General features: G+C 33.8%; 1 protein-coding gene across 5 annotated transcripts in view; it reads left to right on the forward strand.

The window, feature by feature from the left end:
* Positions 1–19940, forward strand: part of LOC117174147 (TWiK family of potassium channels protein 18) — a 490025-nt gene that overhangs the window by 217064 nt on the left and 253021 nt on the right. For 2 of the 5 annotated variants that reach the window (XR_004467268.1, XR_004467267.1), the window contains exon 1: positions 13075–14993. The exons of 1 other annotated variant lie outside the window; for it this stretch is intronic. Coding sequence is in view for 2 of the 4 variants with exons in the window: in XM_033362960.1 (XP_033218851.1) it covers positions 13208–14993 (1786 nt within the window). In the remaining 2 variants the exon portion in view is untranslated. Of the gene's footprint in view, positions 1–13070; positions 14994–19940 lie in introns of those variants that run through there. 2 more of the 5 variants (XM_033362960.1, XM_033362959.1) reach the window with 2 other exon arrangements.

Genomic DNA, 19940 nt, shown 5'->3' on the forward strand with positions numbered 1-19940 from the left:
CAGCCTTGGAGGAGATTATGTTGAGAAATAAAAAAAAAAAATTCTTAAAAACGTTGTTTTTCTTGGTCAGGCCGGAAACTTATCAATCCACCCTCGTATAGGGTGGCACAACAACCCCCATTAGAGGTAACAAATAAAGCGGATAACACGGAGAGAGAAAAACTTCCAAGACCATGGTCTTACTATAAGAAAAAGTCTTTCCACTCCGAGCAGAAATGTATTCCCAAGGTACCTGGAATGAAGAATGCGATGTTAAGTTTGGGATATCCTTCGTTAATGTTCCAACAATTTCCTGAATACCCTCCTGGCTATCCCTGCCCGCTTTTTCCATACCCAGGATATCGTGTTTCATATCCATATTACCCGTACATGCCGTATGCGGATTCTCAAATAAAGAAAAAAGACGCAAATTTGCCAACTAGACCAACTGGAAGATTCCCCGGTAGGCATATAGATTGCTACGGGATTTGGAAATCCAGGTAGATCCAGGACCAGCGGTCAATCTGTTAAAACTTCAAACCTTAAAAGAATAAATCGTGATCCCACCGCACAAATTTACTACAATGTATGGAATAACCGCGCACGGAGTAAAGGCCTTAGGCACGCTTAAAATTCTGGTTCCAGGAGCTCTAGTGGAATTCCACGTAGTAAAAAGTAATTTACTAATCTCTACAAACGGAATTCTGGGCCCATCCTTTCTTCGACCGAAACAAGTCAAAATTTCCTTAGGACACAATACTATTGTGACAGTCTTGAACAAAGCAACACCAATTCGGTTGTGGATGGAGAATCCAAGGCAGCAAGGTATGAAATCTCGAAGAACGAGAGGGTTACCTTCCCCGTATGAAGACTCGAAGCGGAATATATTTAGGTGAAGCTGCAGTCACGAATGGACACGGGAAGTGTTATGTATTAGTAATCAATACTTCTGAAAAGGTAGTCGAGCTAGCCCTTCCCCTTCAGGAAATTATCTCTTTTGAATGCTATAAAATTCAAGAGAAAGAATCTTCCAATTCAGAGCAAACGGAATTTGACAAAGATGAAGCCAAGAAGGCACGAACCCGAGCGGAGTGAGTGTTCAACAGTGTATACGTTTCCCATTTAAATGACGAGGAAAGAGAATATGTTGCACAATAGACAAATTGATTCCCAGATATATATTTCATTTAAATGGTCAGGAACTAACTGCAACCTACTTGGTTCAACACCGAATACCCATGACGGAAGATATAGCCACACAACAAAAACAATATCGACGAGCTCAAGATTTGGCCCTATAATTCAACGTTGATGATAATCTCTAAGAAGCCTGATGCCTCAGGGCAAAAGAAATACCGGATTGTCATTGATTATTGGGCGCTCAACGGAAAAAGTCATAGGGGATGCAGATCCCTTGCCGAACATTAGAGAAATACTAGACTATCTAGGCAAGGTACAGTACTTCTCTGTCTTATTTTGGCGAACAGATATCACCCCGATGATTGAGCAAAAGTAGCCTTCTCTAAGCCACAAGGTCATTTGGAGTACCTCCGAATAACAATGGGTATAAAAAATGCCCCGGCAACCTTATAACGTATAATGGACGCAGTATTGAAAGGAATTAATGGTGCAGATGCGTTCATATATCTTGACGACGTAGTGCTGTTTTCAGAAATGCTTGAGGAATACCACACGAAGGTCAAACTCCTTTTCACACGTTTATTACAAGCAAATCTGAAGTTACAATCAAATACATGTTATATCTTGCGAAATGAAGGGGCATATCTAGGTTACATAATTGGACGGAATGAAGTTAAACCTAATTCATCCAAGATAAGAGCGATGAAAGATTTCCCCACTTCCTGTAAGGTGAGCGATGTCCGTCAATTCTTAAAAATTTCTGGTTATTATAGGCAATTCATTCAAGACTATGCTAGATTACCCAAGCCCTTTAATCATCTCCTCAAGAAAAATATTGAATAGAGAGAGCCTATCCTTCAGTATCCAGATTTCAAAACAGAATTTAAACTCACCATAGATACCTAAGAATAAGCTGTTGGAGCCATCCTATTACAAGAAAATGATGGCATGGACATGCCTATCGCCTATTACTTAAAGGCAATGAGCGCGTATGAAATAACCTACGATAAGAAGGAAAAAGAGTGTTCTTTAGTACTATCAAGAGTGCAATATTCCTAGCCCTGCCTTTACGTAAGGAAATTCATATTACTAGGTGATCATCAACCTGTTTATTCGATGGTGTATGTATTGGATGCATGTAACTGGCGAATGAAATTGAAAAACTACGATTTCACCCTTGAATACAAGAAAGGAAAATTAAATCGCTATGTCGAGGCCCTGTCTCAAAATCCAGTGCTTGATGAGCAATCCACTTCCATGTCCGGTATGTCGGAATCAGATGAAGATCGAGAAAATTCAATACTGCATGCTCGTCAGAAAAAACTCTTTTTAGCTCAGTTTTTCTAAGATTTTTGCCTACCATCGTAATGTTTAGATAGTTCAAATCTACTAAAATGAAACCGGCTACTCTGTCCAAGCCACCCGTGAACTCAAGTACAAAGAAGACATGGCCAGTTCTAAACCTAGATGACAGTTTAGAACCTCCGAGCGGTTTCATTACACCCAACATGAACGGCAGCACAAATGCATCAAGGCTAAGAAATCGCCACCATCCAGTCAAAATGAAAAAAAACCCTCCCCTAGTGAGGAGTCCCACTTATCTGAATCATCATCTGAAGAGGATAATGAAGATTCAGGTGTCCCTTATTTAGAACAAGTTGCAGCGTCCTGCCAAATGTAGAACTTGCGTAATCAGCCTCCAGAAGCAATGTGCTACCAAAAAGCGCACCCTCACGCTTACTCCCGAAGGTTCCATGAATATCTCCCTTATGCGATCCCTATTTTGATGTATACATTAATAAGGCAAGCATCCCTGATTCAAGAGGTAATCCTCGAGCAGGAAGTGTCGTATGGTTCGTCAAAAATCATCCCCTGAATGTCTTACAAGCAGTTAAAGGACACCAAACAACAACGCAGCAAAAATTCAAGCAGCTACTATAGCTGCTAAGAGGGACACAGGCGCAGGAACCAATAGATTATAATTAATATAGATTTCAAGTTTCTCATCAACAGCGCAATCGTGTGGATGCCTAAATGGGAAAAGCACGGCTGGGAAACTGCAACACGAAAGCCCGCTGTCAACAGAGCCGAATTCGTACAACTTAAAGCTGCTTTAGAACCCTTAAAGGTGATCTGGAACAATGTTGCTACTCACCACGGGATAGAAGGAACTAAAGGAGCAGCTAAACTGGCAAAAGAGGGAACAGAGAAAGATTCCGTACAAGAAACCAGCATCTTAGGGATAGAAAATTTAAGTTTTTATCATAAGGACTCTACATCTCAGAAAAAGGTCATAATGGAGATCAGCCCACCTCAGGTGGACAGCGAAGATAGCGATGTCGAGGAGATGCACGCTTAGGGTGAACCGTTTCCTAAAGGCCTTTAACAAACATCAAAAATCTCAGCAGGAGGGCGACTACTTAAATAAGCAAGGTCAGCCAGTGGTTCAAAAAACTTCAGGATGTAGTAAGGTCGTCGCACCATATCGGCGAAGTGCTGTGCGTTTTAAAAGCGTTCCAGAAGAAATTAGTACTCCTCAGATAAAGGATCCTGTTTTGCACCCATCACTCTTTAGAACCCCCTTGCCTTCCACAGCTCCAGTAGCATGGTCTGAACCCTTTGCGAAGACAACGAGTGAAGATGAAGAGCTCAGTAGTCAAGTAGGAGAAAAAGAAGATTATCAGCCACGAAGGTCACAATGTTCCAAACCTGTCTAAGAAATAAAATAGCCCTTATCGGTCTGAAGACTAAATCTTGAGGTACCCTTTATAGATCTATCTACAACGGCGATTAAAAAAAGGATCCTCAAAATCCGGTTTAGATCGAAATGAAGATTTTAGCATGAACCGTCAATGGAAAGAGCCATGGGCATATCGCCGCGACAAGCTCATTTTATTTGAGAAGACTGCGAACCTACAAATTCGATCACTAAGCTCCTGGTGGCTACTGAGCGTCTTGATCTGCAAGACCTCTGGGAATCTCGACTTCAGAAGGGACAAGTCCTGGTGACTCCTAACGGTCGACATAAGACATATTCTATAGTTGTAAAAACGAGACATTTTGATTAACTTAACTGGAAGAACGTGACTTCTGGACTAAGGAACCTTCGCCTTGCTCTAGTAATGGATGAACAACGAACATGCCGTATAGTAAATTCAGCAGACTTGTTTGGTTCGCTGCACCTGGATAAAATGTGCGACACCCTGACCCCTGTTTTCCGAGGTGGTAATGTCGAAATCACTCTTTGTTCTGGTAGAATTGAAGTGCCTTCGGAAGAATTAAGACAAGAAATAATAAAGGAATGTCAGGAGAATCTAGTAGGACGGCACAAGGGCGTAACAAAAACGTATAGGCGTGTTCGCAAACGATTCACATGGCCCGGTCAGTATGATGCCTCGAAGTGCATCCTGAGTGACTGAGAAGAAGCTTTTGTGAGTAAAATTATGCGGAAAATGGAAAAACTTTTCAACGTAAGGCAATTCACGACTTCCGGGTATCGTCTTGAAATGTATAGATCGCTAAAGAGAAGCCATATAGTTTTAACAGATTATATAAAACATTACGCGAACGATTATGACGATTGGGACAAACTGCTCGCATTAGCCATGTTCGCGTACAACATATCGTCTCACGAAGCGACGGAATTTAGTCCTTAAGAATTAGTTTTTAGAAAAACGGCACGGGTGACCACTTCGTTTCCATCTGAAGACCACCTGGAAACCTTGGCACCTACTTGCATGACCTAGTCCTCCGATTAAACGAGATTTAAAAGATCGCTGCAAAGAATCTAATTAATGTAAATGAAAGATCAAAGAAATACTATGATTAAAAGGCTAGGCTACTAAACGCGAAATTGAATGATCTAGTATACGTGTTGAAAGATGTACACAATAAAAAATACGATTCGCGAAGTCATGGTCCATACAAGGTCGTGGGACTAACCGATAATCATAATGTGATTCTAGAAAGCGAAGATGGCTTGCAATTTATGAAACATGTCGACAAGCTTAAGTTAGATAAGATTTAGCTGGGTTAAAATAATAAAAGCAAAACCACTGGAATTAAAACTAAAGCTGGAAAAAAACGGAACAATTACAAATATATTAAACTCGAATAGATTTAATGAAGTCGGAGTTTAACCAAATGTTTCTCTGTTTTTTTTTCTAAAATTTTTACCTAATATAGTCAACGGGCAATAAAACGACAAAATATCTCCGATAGTTAGTCTCACGCCTGTCTGTTGAAGATATACACAATTATTCATTCTGCAATGATTTTAGAGTGGGAATTAAAATAACCGTGACTCAAAAATAAGCGCGATGAAAATACCAAAATACATGCCGATGCTTCTTTTATGTGTATTTACTGCTCCTGTCCTCAAATAAATCGTATAGGGTAATTAAATGTAACTTAATTAAAGCTATAAGTAAAGTATAATTGCTAAATGTTAAATTAAGTAAATTAAAGAGTATCCAAAGGCACACTTTGTTCATAGGGAGAAGAAAATAAAATCAGAGTTATTAAATTGTTTTAAAGTGTACGGCTCGTGTCTTTGGATTTTTCTATGTTATGTATATGCAGTGACCGGTGATGGACAGGGCGGATATCTCTACAGAATCACTCCCCTTACAAGCAGTACTGGAATCTACTACGAGAAGGAAGGAATCATGCAAAGGAGTGTGAGTGTCTGGAGACTCACTATTTTTATGGACGTTAAAAAATATTACAATTACCTAGAGGCACATAAACGCAGAACAAATTCTCTATTAAAGATTTGCAAAATGACACTAGGTGAAGACTGCAATAACATGTTCGAATCTTACCACTAGACTAGGAAATTCCAGGTTTCTGAGAGTTGTTTGAAGAACATTCGTCTGAAGATGAAAAAACTGGAGCGAAGGGCCAAAAAACTTCTTCCAGGAGGACCATACTCCCAAAATCATGTTTCCTAATCGAGGACCAAAAGTCAGTATTGTAAAATTGGCCCAGTTATCAACATTAATGATCATGGTGAAGAATGGACCCTTAAGTTTCATACTGGATATACCACTTCTCGACAAAACAGATTATCAAGTCTACCGTATTCATTCAATACCCGAACCTTAAGAAATATTTGTAACTAAATCTGACCGGGAATATACAAATCCTAATTCTAGATATATCGCCTCAGATGAATCTCGAAGAACTTACATCCTAATAAATGAAGATCAATTTACGAAATGTAAGTACCATAAGCAATGTCATCTTAGCAAAGGAGATCATATCATTTACGAGACGCCGTCCAGGAAAACTTGCGAAAGTGAGGTGCTTCTTTACCCAACACAAGATACGTTTAAAATCTGCGATATCAAAACTTATACCAAAGCGACCCATATTGGATCAAAATAAAGACTTTAGCGAGATAGATTTACTTTCTTGACAGACAGCAGTCAGCAGAATTAATCTGCCTAACGCAACCATTAATGAAAATTAGGTTATCAAAATTAGGAATAGTCCAACTAGCTTCAGGTTGTACATTGAAAACAGAGTCCGAAATTTTTACCAGTCTTGCAGTCAATCGACATTCTACAGAGTTCATTTATGAACCAAATCTACATTTACACCTAACGAAAGTATTAACTATTGTCAAACACAATAACAAGAAGATTAATATCACGGAACTACTGCTTATAAAATCCTTAAAGGAAGACGATATATATCCCGACAAAATTCAAAAAAAAATTTTAATCCTTATTGAAAATCGAGAAGAAATTAGAAAAATTCAGTAAAATCAAGGCATTCCGTAAAAATCATGTAACACTGACTCATGTGTCATACATGATTAGCCTTATTAATAATCCTGGCATGAATAACCTATTTTTATCACTCCCAAATCTCAATAGTAATATTAGCCTGTGTCGCCTGTATTAGAAATAAGTGACCTAGAAGGTTCAGTATTAGTGATATCAAACGAAAATTTCCAAATTTCGAAGAAACCTAACTCGGAGAACAATGCGTAAATGAATGGAGAATAAATAAAAATAACTATTAAGCACGTACATGTTTGTACAAAAAGCGTCCAAACCAACGATAGTTGAAGCTGTCGCACGCTCAGAAAAGTTATTTTATAAGTCTACTATTTACTTAAATAATTTAAAATTTTTACTTTAAGAGGATAATTAATCCAACTAGCGTGTAAAAGAAATGGTAATTTTGGCCCAGTTATCGAGGACCATAACCAAAATTTCCAGGGTGGGGTTATCACGAATCATTGCAAGGAGAATAGTCATACAGGCACCGTTTCATGCTTGTACCTATGCACCAATACACCTAAAGATTCGCTCGGGGAGGGAGTGCATTTCCTTATCTCTAAGTCCTTCCTATGTACACAAACAATTTATTTTGACAGCTGATTAGACCGCTAATAATTGATCCTTTATAATAATAATATTTAGATTACCGTTGCCTAAGTGATACTTCCTTGTCACTACAAAATATTTTCAAAATTATTAACTGAAGATAATAAACAGTTATAAACTACTGTTATGAATAAACTAAATTATAAATAACTAATAATCAATAGTCAATCAAATTAAAATTATAATTCAGAAGAGTCAAATTAAAAAAATAAAAGGTGTCTCTATGTGACGATATGACAGTCAGCATTTTTGTTAGAGGTCAGTGATTCACAATATAGCTTGCAAAAATGCTCTAACTCACATATGCTTTCGTCCCTTCGGGTCGGTCACACTGAAAATTCTCATAGAAGTTCGTTACTTCTTCTTGTAACGATTGGAAGTACTAAGGAATCCGGAAAATAGCGGTTTATTTTGCCCATCAGCACTCGACGCGTAACTGAGCTCAGCCAGACGTCATTCAGAATTAAAGTTAGTCATTGGCCAGGAACGACGTTTTCAAACGATACCACCGACCCGACCCCTTATATTAAGTAGATATCAACGGACGTCACCTCTCTAATGGTTACAACGGACCCATGTTTCTAGCAAATTCGAAAAAACTGGGACGGCATTAAATGGCGGCATCATCGGACATAATTTAACAATTTGATTGACCGTTATGGATGTGAAGTTCTCAACGAAGTGCTACGTTCCAGGGAAAAGTGTCAACCTGATACGTTACCTTCTATTCCATAAACAAGAAATTTAATCCTTGCCCGCTCCTTCCTTCTCTGTGGCAAATGAAGTCTGGTTGTAGATATAAGTTTGGGTAAGTCGATTATAAAAATGACTGCTGTTTTTCTTGATTTATCATCATAAGATTTAACGGTGAACGGACAGCAGAACAAGGGAACACCTTGAATTAATAAGATGGAAGCCACGATCCCACAAACTTAAAAAAATTAATAACTTCAATTTGGCAGCTTGAACCTCCGGTACAGTATAATAGGACGATGCTAGTATGTGCGACTGGGATATTTACAGCAGGTTAAGTTCCGAAATTCTGGATGAGACCAGCATGTATAGTTTGAAAACTTGACGGGGCAAAGAAACCAGTATCGCACTAAGTTGTAACTTTGACAGCTATGGATTGGCGTCTCTTATCCCTTAGCATCTTTACCGTCTGCGAGAAAATTGCACCTTGTTCAGGTGGAGTACAATGCAATTATAAAGTGCGTCTTCAGGTGTGTGTGGTCAGCTTTTTGTTATGTTTCTTTATCATGTTTTTGTGTAAGTTTACCAAACTTTTTACGGATAATAGTCATTTCCAAAATTTTAGAAACTAATCTATGTCGAAGTAGGAAGAAAAAATCGAAAAATATTATACCTCCGAAGAGAAAAAGTAGTTTTATTTATTTATAAATTCAAATGAATATAAATTACTATTTAAAATGGTAATATTCTCGCGACATGATGACTTCACAGTGTGACGTCAGAGGTTTTCCCTGTACATCTGTACAACATTAACAATTAAAAACATTTTTACGAGAATACAGGAAAATCGTACTTATCACTGGCGTGTTGTGTTTCAGTGCCAAAACATCATTAATTTTTCATTTATTTTTAAAAAATAATTTGAATAATTATTTTTCTAATGGAAGTAAGCGGCTGATCATAATAATTACAATTATTTTTGGCATTTTTGTGTAAACAGAAGCTGGAGTTTCTTAATCTCAAACCATGCAATATTTATTTTAAAACTTATGTTTCAACAATAATTACATTTTTTGAAACAATTATTCCTTTACAAAATTATAGTTTCAAATAATGAAAAGCATTTTAAAATACATCTTAATCAATATTCAAATACAAAAGTAGGAGTTGAAATTTTTTTTTGGTTCTACTGATTGATTCCACGTATTTTCTAATTTTATTGCAGAAAATTACAATCTTTGAGATGCAATTAATTCATTTAAACTCATATTTTAAATAAAGCCTATAAAGTATATATGTATTTACTTATTGTTTTGTTTTATCGCCACGTATTTCCGCAGTATTAAAAAACCTTTACTACAGACAAGTTGTTTGATGACGCTCTAACAAATTAATCACGGTTGTAAGCATTCTCAAGCGTCTCTTTATTAATTATCATAATTATTTAAAACGCCAAAATAACTTTTCGATCAACAATGTGAAATTTACAATATTGATACTTAATGAAAATAATGTTTTTAACGAATATTTTTTTTCTAGAAATGACTACTTATTAGAAAATAATCGAATTTTTGGTGAATTTTCACAAAAGTCTATTGAATAAGATAAAATTAAGTCTAGGACCTTGCTACGAAGAAAATAAGTGTTTCAAGGTGGATATTATGATCGTGCGTTAATCAATACGCATGTTGCATCTTGTGTTTAATTTTGTTCGTCCCAGCTTGCTACATTATATCTTCACTAAATGTTCAGAATTCATTGAGAGAAGTTGTAAGCTTTAGAGCGGTAAATTTACGCAAGACATTTCCTACCACACTGTTCCTTGGAGTCCGGTCTCAAGCCGCGGATAACCTTACACGGTAGACAGCACAGTTGGAGATGAAGTTTTCACCTCTGGATACTTTTTTAGATCTACCTATCTTCATAGAATGCTATAAGGAACAGTGTTAAAGGACGTGAAGAAGTGATCTCAGAAGAGCAGTCTTTTGCATCTGGTTTGCGGTGGACTAAGCCTGACGCTGACAAGTCGGATTTTTGTTGAGGTGACTTCGAAATGAAGCTTAAATACCTGCAAGGTAGCCGATAACAAGAGCTACAAGATTGATTTTGTAGCCTTGCTACAGACTGCTTAGCTTGAAAAGAAGAACTTGATATATTTCCCGATTTTCATCCTCTTTTGCCATGATATTACATTCGGCTGGTGTCGAGAATTCAATCACTTAAATTATCTTCGTCTTCAAATCTTGAGGGATAATATCGGTGTTTGTAACACTGATACGTTGGGTAGTGGAAAATAAGAAATTTCAGTAGATCTTACACTGATCACTCTGCGCAAAGGATTCAAGTTCCTCCTGGGCGTATGGCAAGATGGACATTAGATCAACACCAAATAAGTGCCGAAGATGGTAATATAATACAGCAGGATATTCCATGAAGGGGCTTGTTAGCATTTTCTCTTAGTTAAAGCGAATTTCTTGTTTAATTTTCACGACTTTTGAGCACCAAAGGTATTAGTGATGATAGGCCATGTGTTACATCGTAGAAATCTGCGGCACATTATAGAAACGTCGCCGCATTTAAGAAATAATTTCTATCAATTAATTATTCTCTTGTGGGGTCCTTGTAAAGCCCTCGACAGGTAAAACGGGTAATACAGATGTGAATACAAAAAAGTACATTAATCTTATTTGTCAGAGGCTACAAAAAGGTTTAAAATCTTTAGATTAAACTTTTGCAAAGTAATTTTATTTTACCATTGGATTGATATTTTCCTTCTTTGAATCAAAAATTTCTGGTAATAGATTATGTCAATGTGCTGGTTAAACTTTAATACTACTGCAACCATAGCACCACACTTCAGAATTTCAAACATGATCAATTTTTAAATATTTTAATAATATTTTATTTGAATCAATAAAATAAAAAACAATAGCATATGCTTTTGAATAATAGTGTGCGAGGGACTCTCTAGATTCTATAAAGACCCTATTAATAGGCCCTCATTAGGTTTGTTACTGATGACCTCGCTAGCTGAGCGCGACGCTTTCGCTTGCGCCCTCGATAGATTGCCACTTTAGGGCCTCGATAGAAAATAGGAAATCTAGAGAGGGCCTCTTAAGAACCAAGTTATAACTTCTGCCCGGAATATACGACTTCATGTTGATATACGAGTCGAATAAGAAAATATGTGCTATTCAGAATTTAGCAGGCTGTAGCTAGAACTGTTCGTCAATGAAGACACGCCAAGCTCAGCAAACCTGTGCCCCCTTTGTCTCAAGGGAGATAATGAAGATCTACGATAATGACTTCGATGGATTGTCATCATCTTGCGTGTGCTTTGTTTAAGCTGCTTTAACTCATCGACATTCCATTTTACAGTGCCAAACGTGTAGAGCAGTATAGGAAAGACCTAAATATTGGTCGCCTGGATGGCCATGCCCATAATTAATATTTCAACCAAAATTAATATTTATTTATAAATTAATATTTATAAAATAATATTTCAACCAAAAACAACTTTAACTAAAATAAAAAGTAGTTAAACTTCACCAAACATACTAATTTGCAAAAAAATATGTAAATTCTTAACTAAAACAAATCAATTTTCATTTAAAGTATTGCATTTTTAACGAAGAATGTTTATGTCTGTTCAATAGAGGACATTAGGTATTCCTATAATTAATAACATATAACAAAACACATGAATTCTCAAAAAAAAAATTCCATTTCATTTAATTGTTAATACTTTCTATTATTAAATAGGAAATTATCTTATCAAAATATTAATATTTGTTTCTGCTACTGTATTAAAAAAACAAATAATCCGTATATCCACCCCTATATACCTACTATATTCAAATATATAATAATGTATTCGAATAATTTCAAATATTGCACAATTAAAAATAAATGAATAAAGCATGCTCAATATTTTTTATTTTTACCATATGTCGCATATTAGAGTATTTCAATAAGCATTTAATAAGTGACGATATTACACAGGCCTGTAACAAAAACTTTTTTCAACAAGTCTTTGAAATTATTGTTTGGACTGTTTTTTCAAACCTTACAAAGATAAGATATAGAAATACCAATTTATGAGCAGCGAATTTTTTGATCAAGTTGTCGTAACTGAAAATCATTCCTAAGTGTGCTCATAATATACCACCAGCAGTTGCATACAAAACTTAGTAAAACAATTTTTTTAATTAAAAAAAAAAATTGTAGACCGTGAAAAATGGCATTCTTATAATAGAGGTTGAAAATAATAATTAACCCTTACATTTTTTAAGTAAAAAATCAGTATCGAAGTATCCCATTCAGATGTCTCTAATTTTAGTTATAATACTATGCTTATTTATAATACCAGGCAAAGATGCACGGCTTTAGCTCCATCGCCATTTACTAAGCCATTAATTATTCAAAAATTGTTGAAAGATTTTCAAAATCACGCTTCTTGTATATTGTTATATGCATATTATTTAAACACATGCTTCTATTTAAACACTTATTTTTATATTTTTTTCTGTAAAGAAAGTAATAGCTTTTTCGCCAATTACTTGAAAGTAAGGGAATGAGAAAAGTAAAACTGGATAAAGACCTAAAATAAACTGTTAAACAAAGAAAAAAAAGTCTGTGATTGGTTATAAAATTTTATATTCTGAGAACATTTTGAAAACAAATAACCCTCAAAAGCTCTACATTAATGCTGAAACATAAGGAAGTCCGGTGAAATTAGTGAGATGTACTTGTTATATTTAAAAATCGCGTATGCACTTTGCTGATTCAGTGATGGTATTGGGCACAGCGTGCGATGATGTTTGGAGGGAGCACACTCCGTTTTATTTTCGTCTCGCAGGCAAAATTGGGCGTTAGAATAACCAAATGTTATTTTAAGCGCTCTAGTTCTCTTTCGTCGTCATGGAAGAAAGTTATATTGTGCATAGACGCCGTAAAGAGGCGGCTGCTAAAAATCCGGAAAGGCACCACAGACATCCATGTGCTTAGCAGGTTTGATACTTATTAATGATACTGATGATAATACGCGGTTAAACATGGAAAAAATAGCTGATGACACGAAAAAAATGGAAATATTGATGGTAGAAGAGTCTAGAAATCCTAGTTCACATGATTTTGGATTGAACGCAGGTGATGAAAAAAAACACAGCTGGTCCACGATTTCTATCGACGCAATTAGCTCACTAGATACAAAGCATAATTTGGAAACAAGTAGTATTAATAGTAACAGGAATTCACCAACAAAAATAAAGAGCCATTTTAAAAGAAGATTCGCTGAAAATCCATATACATGTGAGCAGGCTGACTACAATAACATCATTCCAACAGTGCGCTCTGATACCATAGACACAATTCCAACTGAAGAAAGATTAGCCAATTATCCTCAAACGGCGAACGCTCTTCAGTCAAAAGAAGAAGATGAAACATGGGGGATAGCAGAAGAGGAAAAAGATTGTATTAACAAAAATGTACAGGAAAATATAAAGAATATTGAGTCATCGACGAGAAAAAAGAAACGACACAAAATTATCTTGGATCGAACAAAGTATTCGACTTATTCAAATAACGAACAACATTTTAATGCAGATAATAAGTGGTGGAAAGTATTATCATCAGGAACAGCACTACCAGCAGAAAAGAATAAAATTATTCGAAAATCAACAAGAAAGCCGTTTATTATAACATGTGAAAACATACGTGATTACCAGGGCAGTTCTAAAAATGATTCAGAAATCCAGAAGCAGACAGATCAAAGAACGCAAACGATAAGTCATCATCGGAATTCCTACAATGAAGCAGGTAAAGCAATGTGTACTGAGAAGTGTATTCCGAAATTTGAACAAGACTCGGAACTTTCAAAAAACATAGTCATGAACAAATTTAATTCAGATTTTAAGAAGGAAATCATTCCATTAAGTAACGAAAGTTTCATTAAAGATCTAGCCAACGCTCAAGAGAAATATTTGAAAAGGGAAAATAATCTTATAGATTCTGAAGGTGCAATTCCCTGCGTCTTTTATAGTAAAATTAATGAAGAGACAATCGTAAGGAAAAGAAAATCCAGCATTATTCACTCGGAATCAGAAAAAAAAAAAATTATTGAAACAATTACTCGTCTTTCTGCAGCCAAATTGAATTGGTTTTCTCGGCTGTGTTTTTTCTTTTTTCAACAAGAGTTACCACAAACGAGTAAAAAAATAGTAGCTAAAGGTGGATTGACTTTCAAAGAGTATCATCAGACCTATAAACAACCTACAAAAGGTACATCCTTTTCGTGTTCAAAAAATCAGCCGCATCAGTGTATTGCAAAACAATTACCTCGAAAAAGCAACAGTAGAGAAACAATTTTAAAATTTGTTAGTGCTTTCAGAGACTTGTCAACAGAATTTAAGAAATTTCTTGAACAGAATCCACGACAAGTTAATATTATAATGATTCTGCGAAACCGTTGTTTTGCTGAATTAATCATAATAATTATTTACTGTGGTTTTGGCGCGTTTATATTTCGATTTACTGAAGGCGCTTTTGAAACGTTTTACAAGTGTGGTGTGAAAAGAGTAAAAAGAGATTTTTTGGATAGTCTGTGGATTTATAGTCATAATTTGCGTGAAGAGGATTGGAAGAGTATGGCACGGAGAAAACTTATGGAGTTTGAAGAACAACTGCATGTTGCACATGATGCTGGTGTTCATACTTATAGTGGAAAGAAGAGCTGGACATTCTCAAATGCTGTGGTGTATTGTTTTACTGTCATTACTACAATAGGTGAGTTTCTACAATACTGGCCTAAGAAAAACTTATGTATTCTAAAACGCTGCACCAAAAAAGTGTGTGACGAATGTCGCACAGAATAGTGTCATACTTGCGTGGCAGCCTTACTTCTCTTGCTGGAATTCCCGTGATTTTAGAATGGCAATGTTTATTACGAATAAGTCACGAAATGCATGCTCTTCCAGTATGGCCAAATAAATCCAAGGAAAACGCAAAATGTCAAAATAGACATACTCAAAGAGCAAACATTTCATGCATTTTCGTATCAGTCCGCCGGATATGTACCATTTATTATGTGAATTATACAAATCGTGTCAAAAGCAATTTTATATTTTTTTGGGTACGTGTACCCTCAGAAAACGTATTGAATGTAAGAGGCATTCGCATAATACCAAAAATAAAAAATTATATTTTCCCATCAAACTATACATGTTAAGAAAAAATGTTGCCAGGAAAATGTGTTTATTCTAAAAAGTTTTACAAGTTATCATTACACAGTGATAAGAAGAAATACTTTTTCCATGTCAAATATAAGGATACTAAAAACTTAATGGCTGCCATCTAGATTTGAAAGGCCTAATATTTTCGATAGGAAATTGAGGATAGGGAAAAGTAACATTACCATTAGGAAGGTGCAATTATAGGAAAGACACTTGCATTTGGTGCTTTCCCTGGCGGGCCGCAGGAACCGAATGGAGCTTCTATAAAGTACCCGTAAAGACCTCATTGAGTCCCCATTCGGTTCCTTTTTAAAAAACTCAAAAAAAAAAACAGCAAAATCCACTTTTAAATTGTTGAATTTCGGATTATATGTTAAAATTTCCTATAGAAGGTCACGGAATAATCGCAATAGCTTTTTTACAAGGGTAAAATGTTTAAAAAATATAAGACGTATGACGCCTGTTCACTGCTGCACTTCAAACGCACCATCTGTAAGTAGCAGTCAACAGGCTTTATAGATCTTATATTTTTTTAACTTTTTACAACTGCAAAAAAAAGTATTACGATTACTCCATGAGTTTTCATTAGAAAATTTAACGTAGAATCTGAATTTCAACTGTTCAAAAGTTGATCTTGCTGTTTTTTGAGTTTTTTTTTAAAGGAACCGAATGGGGTCTTTACGGGTACTTTGTAGAGGCTCCATTCGGTTCCTTCGGTCTGCCAGGGTTGCGAAAATTCCAAGTAGGAAATTCAGTGCCGCAAGCGGTCATGTGCACCGAGGTCATGAGGATGATCAAATTTCTAAATGTCAAATTTTGTTTTGTAACAGGCAAAACTACTTTTTGCTGCTCCGGTGATCCGTATCCGATCCCCGCCAGTCCGGCTTTATTTTAACACAATTTTTATGTTTCAACTAGCCTCATACACCGCCCCCACTTTTTTGTTTTCTTGCGATCCGGAGGGGAATTATAGGTCAAACTAATCCAACAGATCGCGCCACAAGGAGTAGGTCTGACTTTTTCATTAAATTGCATTAGGAAAAAGCAAAAATAATTAAAAACTTGATGCTTTTTGCAAACAACCATGAAAGAATATATGAGAAAATAAGAGCAACCATTACTAATTATTAAAAAAAAAAGTTATGAAAATATGTAGTTTAATATGAATAAAATTTAATTTTGAGATCCATCATGAAAGAAGTTCAAACTTCATATCTCTATGATTTATTTTGCTCATATTATTTATTTTATTATTTGTTAAAGTTAAAAAAAAATTTTCTTTGTTAACATTATTAATGTGCTGATGAAAAAATTAATAATATTAAAGACCTCAATGAAAAAAATATTTAAAGCATATACATGATCAGAATATTTAATGAATAAGATATGACGTATATCTAATATCAATATAATAATAATTAAAATAAATAAGACTACATATTAAGTTGCTCAGGAAAGAATTTTTGTACCTTTAAAATCTTAAAAATGTTATGCTTTGAAGAAAATATTTTTTAATAGTAATGGTGACTGTAATTAAAACTTTTGGTAGGGATAATTTGGTAAAAAGTCAATGAAACGACTAATACATAAGAAAGTGGATTTAATATTATTTAATGTGATGTATATATTTATTTAAATTGAGCCGAACATCATATAGACATTTATACAGTACCATCATTTATTTGTTGCTTAATATTGAAAGCTTTTTTCTCGCTGCATTCAACCCCTAATAATTATATTAACCAATTTTAATTTAAAGGAGATTTTGAATTAAATAGTTAATTACATTATGTCATACCTCATTTCTAAAATGAATAGACTATAAACTATTGAACTCTATAAACAAACGTACCGTATTCATGACGCACAGTGGAAGGAAATTCACCTTTTTTGTTCAGCTGGACGCTCCGAAGTTTTGTCTCCTCTATTTGTTTATTAATAATTTTTTCACTCAAAGTATGGAAAAACTGACATTTTGTGCATAACAATTTTTTACGCTTTAACAACTGATCAGGAAAAGTTTATATTGCCCTATATGAATGTTTAGGGACTCATAAGATACAAATAATTGGCTTATTATTCCATTATTTGTTATAAACAAATTTCATAAACCAATTGACAAATAGTCTAATTATCTGTAATGTTTTTGTTTTGCTAAAAGTGTTTCACATTAATGTAGGATTGACATTTGATAAAAAAATAATTTAAAAGTTTATAATAATTATTGTTATAAAGAATTCTTTTGGCAAAATATTGGAATTTGAGATTTTTCAAATTATTATTTCCTTCAATCGCCATAACGACTTCAGGTACTTCTTAAAATAATAAATATTTAATAATATTTTATAAAATATAACAATTAAAATTTTTGTAAACAAATTAGATAAAAAAATTCAAAATTTTGTTCATTTCGCATAGCATTTTTTTTTGCACTGGAAATTTTTTGAGCTATTGGATGAATGACTGCGAGTCTTAAAAATATTTAAGAAGTTAACAATAACCATTGTTATAAATAATTTTAATGACAAAATTTTCAAAGTTGAGATTTGATCAAAAATTTTATTTTCTTTAATTGCTACAATGGCTGTGGATATTCATAAAAAAATGTATCTTTGATATTATTTAGTAGAATATAATAACTTACATAAACAATTTTCAAATGTTAGCAGTTTCACTCGAAAAAAGTCGGGGTTTCAATCGTAATAGATTGAAAATGAATCATAACATTGCATGCTAAAATTCACTCAATACAAAATCTTTTGACAATAACCCACCGACTTGGCAATCAAAGAAAATTTAAATTGGATAAAACCTTAAGTTAAAATATTTGGTCACAATAATTTCGAATAACAGTGTTTATTGTTAACTTTTTCTAATATTTTTGTGACTAGTAATCATTCGTCTAATAGCTTCAAAAATATCCAGTGCAAAAATAGTTCTATGCCAAAGGTCCAACATTTAAAATTTGTTTATCTAATTTGTTTGCAAAACTTTAATTGTTATAGCTTATCAAATATTATTCAATATTTATTATTTTAAGGAATACTTGAAGTCGTAATGGACATTAAAGGAAATTATAATTTGAAAAATCTCAAATTCTAATATTTTGCTACAAAAATTGCTTATCACAGTGGTTATCATGAACTTTTAAATTATTTTTGTTATTAAATGTCATTCCTACATTAATGTAAAAGACTTTTATCAAAAACTTTTTTACCGATAATATGACTATTTGTCAATTTGGTCATAAAATTGGTTCATAACAAGTAAATGGAATAATAAACAAATTATTTGTCTCCTATGAGTCCCTAAACATTCATTTAAGACAGTATAAAGTTTTGCTGATCAGTTATTAAAGCGTAAAAAATTGTTATGTACAAAATTTTAGTTTTTCTATACATTTAGTGGAAAAATTATTAATAAACAAATAGAGGAGACAAATGTTCGGAGAGTGAATGTTTATAGAATTTAATGATCTTTAATTTAAAACAAAAAAAATCCGAATCACAAGAAAATTGAAGACTCTGGACATTTTTGAATGAAAAAAGTGCATTTTCTCCAACTGTGCGTCATGATTACAGTACGCTTGTTTATAGATTTTAATAGCTTATAGTCTTCTTATTTTAGAAATAAGGTTTGCAATAGTATAATTAACTATTTAATTAAAAATCACCTTTAAATTAAAATTTTTAAATAAAACTATTAGGGGCTGTATGCAGCGAGAAAAAAGCTTTCAAGATTAAGAAACAAATAAATTATTGGACTTTATAAATATATATATGATGTTGGGTTCAATTTAAATAAATATATACATTATATTAAATGAATTTTCTCATTTATCATTCGTGTCATTGACTTTTTTCCAAATGATTCCCTCAAACATTTTAATTACAATTACCACTACTTTTTAAAAATATTTCCTTCAAAACTTGAAATTTTTAAGATTTTAAAGGACCAAAGATTCTTTACTTTGCAACTTAAGTTCTAGTCTTACATATTCTAATTAATATTATATTTATATTGCATATGAGTCATATATTTTTCATTAATTCTTCTGATCATGTATATGTTTTAAATATTTTTCTCATTGAGGTCTTAAATATTATTAATTTTTTCATTAGCTACATTAATAATTTCAACAATAAATAATTTTGTTTAACTTTAACAAATAATAAAAACAATAATATGAGTAAAATAAATCAAAAAAATATAAAGCTTGAACGGCTTTCAATATGTATCTCAAAATTAAATTCTATTCATATTAAACTACATATTTTCATGAATTTCTCTTTTTTAAATAACACAGGCCCACAAAAAAAACAAAAGTGTCTGTGCAATTGACCAGACTTATATATTCTTATGTATTTTTCGACGCTGAATCCGAATTTGCAATTAGAAGGTAGGGTCCAGCTACTTTTTTATGGGGTTTTGATCGAAAAACCTCATTTTTTACGGTTTTTTCATGGTTTTTTTTTAAATAAAAAAAAATAAAGAAAAATTT

The sequence above is a fragment of the Belonocnema kinseyi genome, chromosome 6 (assembly GCF_010883055.1).
Source record: "Belonocnema kinseyi isolate 2016_QV_RU_SX_M_011 chromosome 6, B_treatae_v1, whole genome shotgun sequence".
Taxonomy (NCBI): domain Eukaryota; kingdom Metazoa; phylum Arthropoda; class Insecta; order Hymenoptera; family Cynipidae; genus Belonocnema; species Belonocnema kinseyi.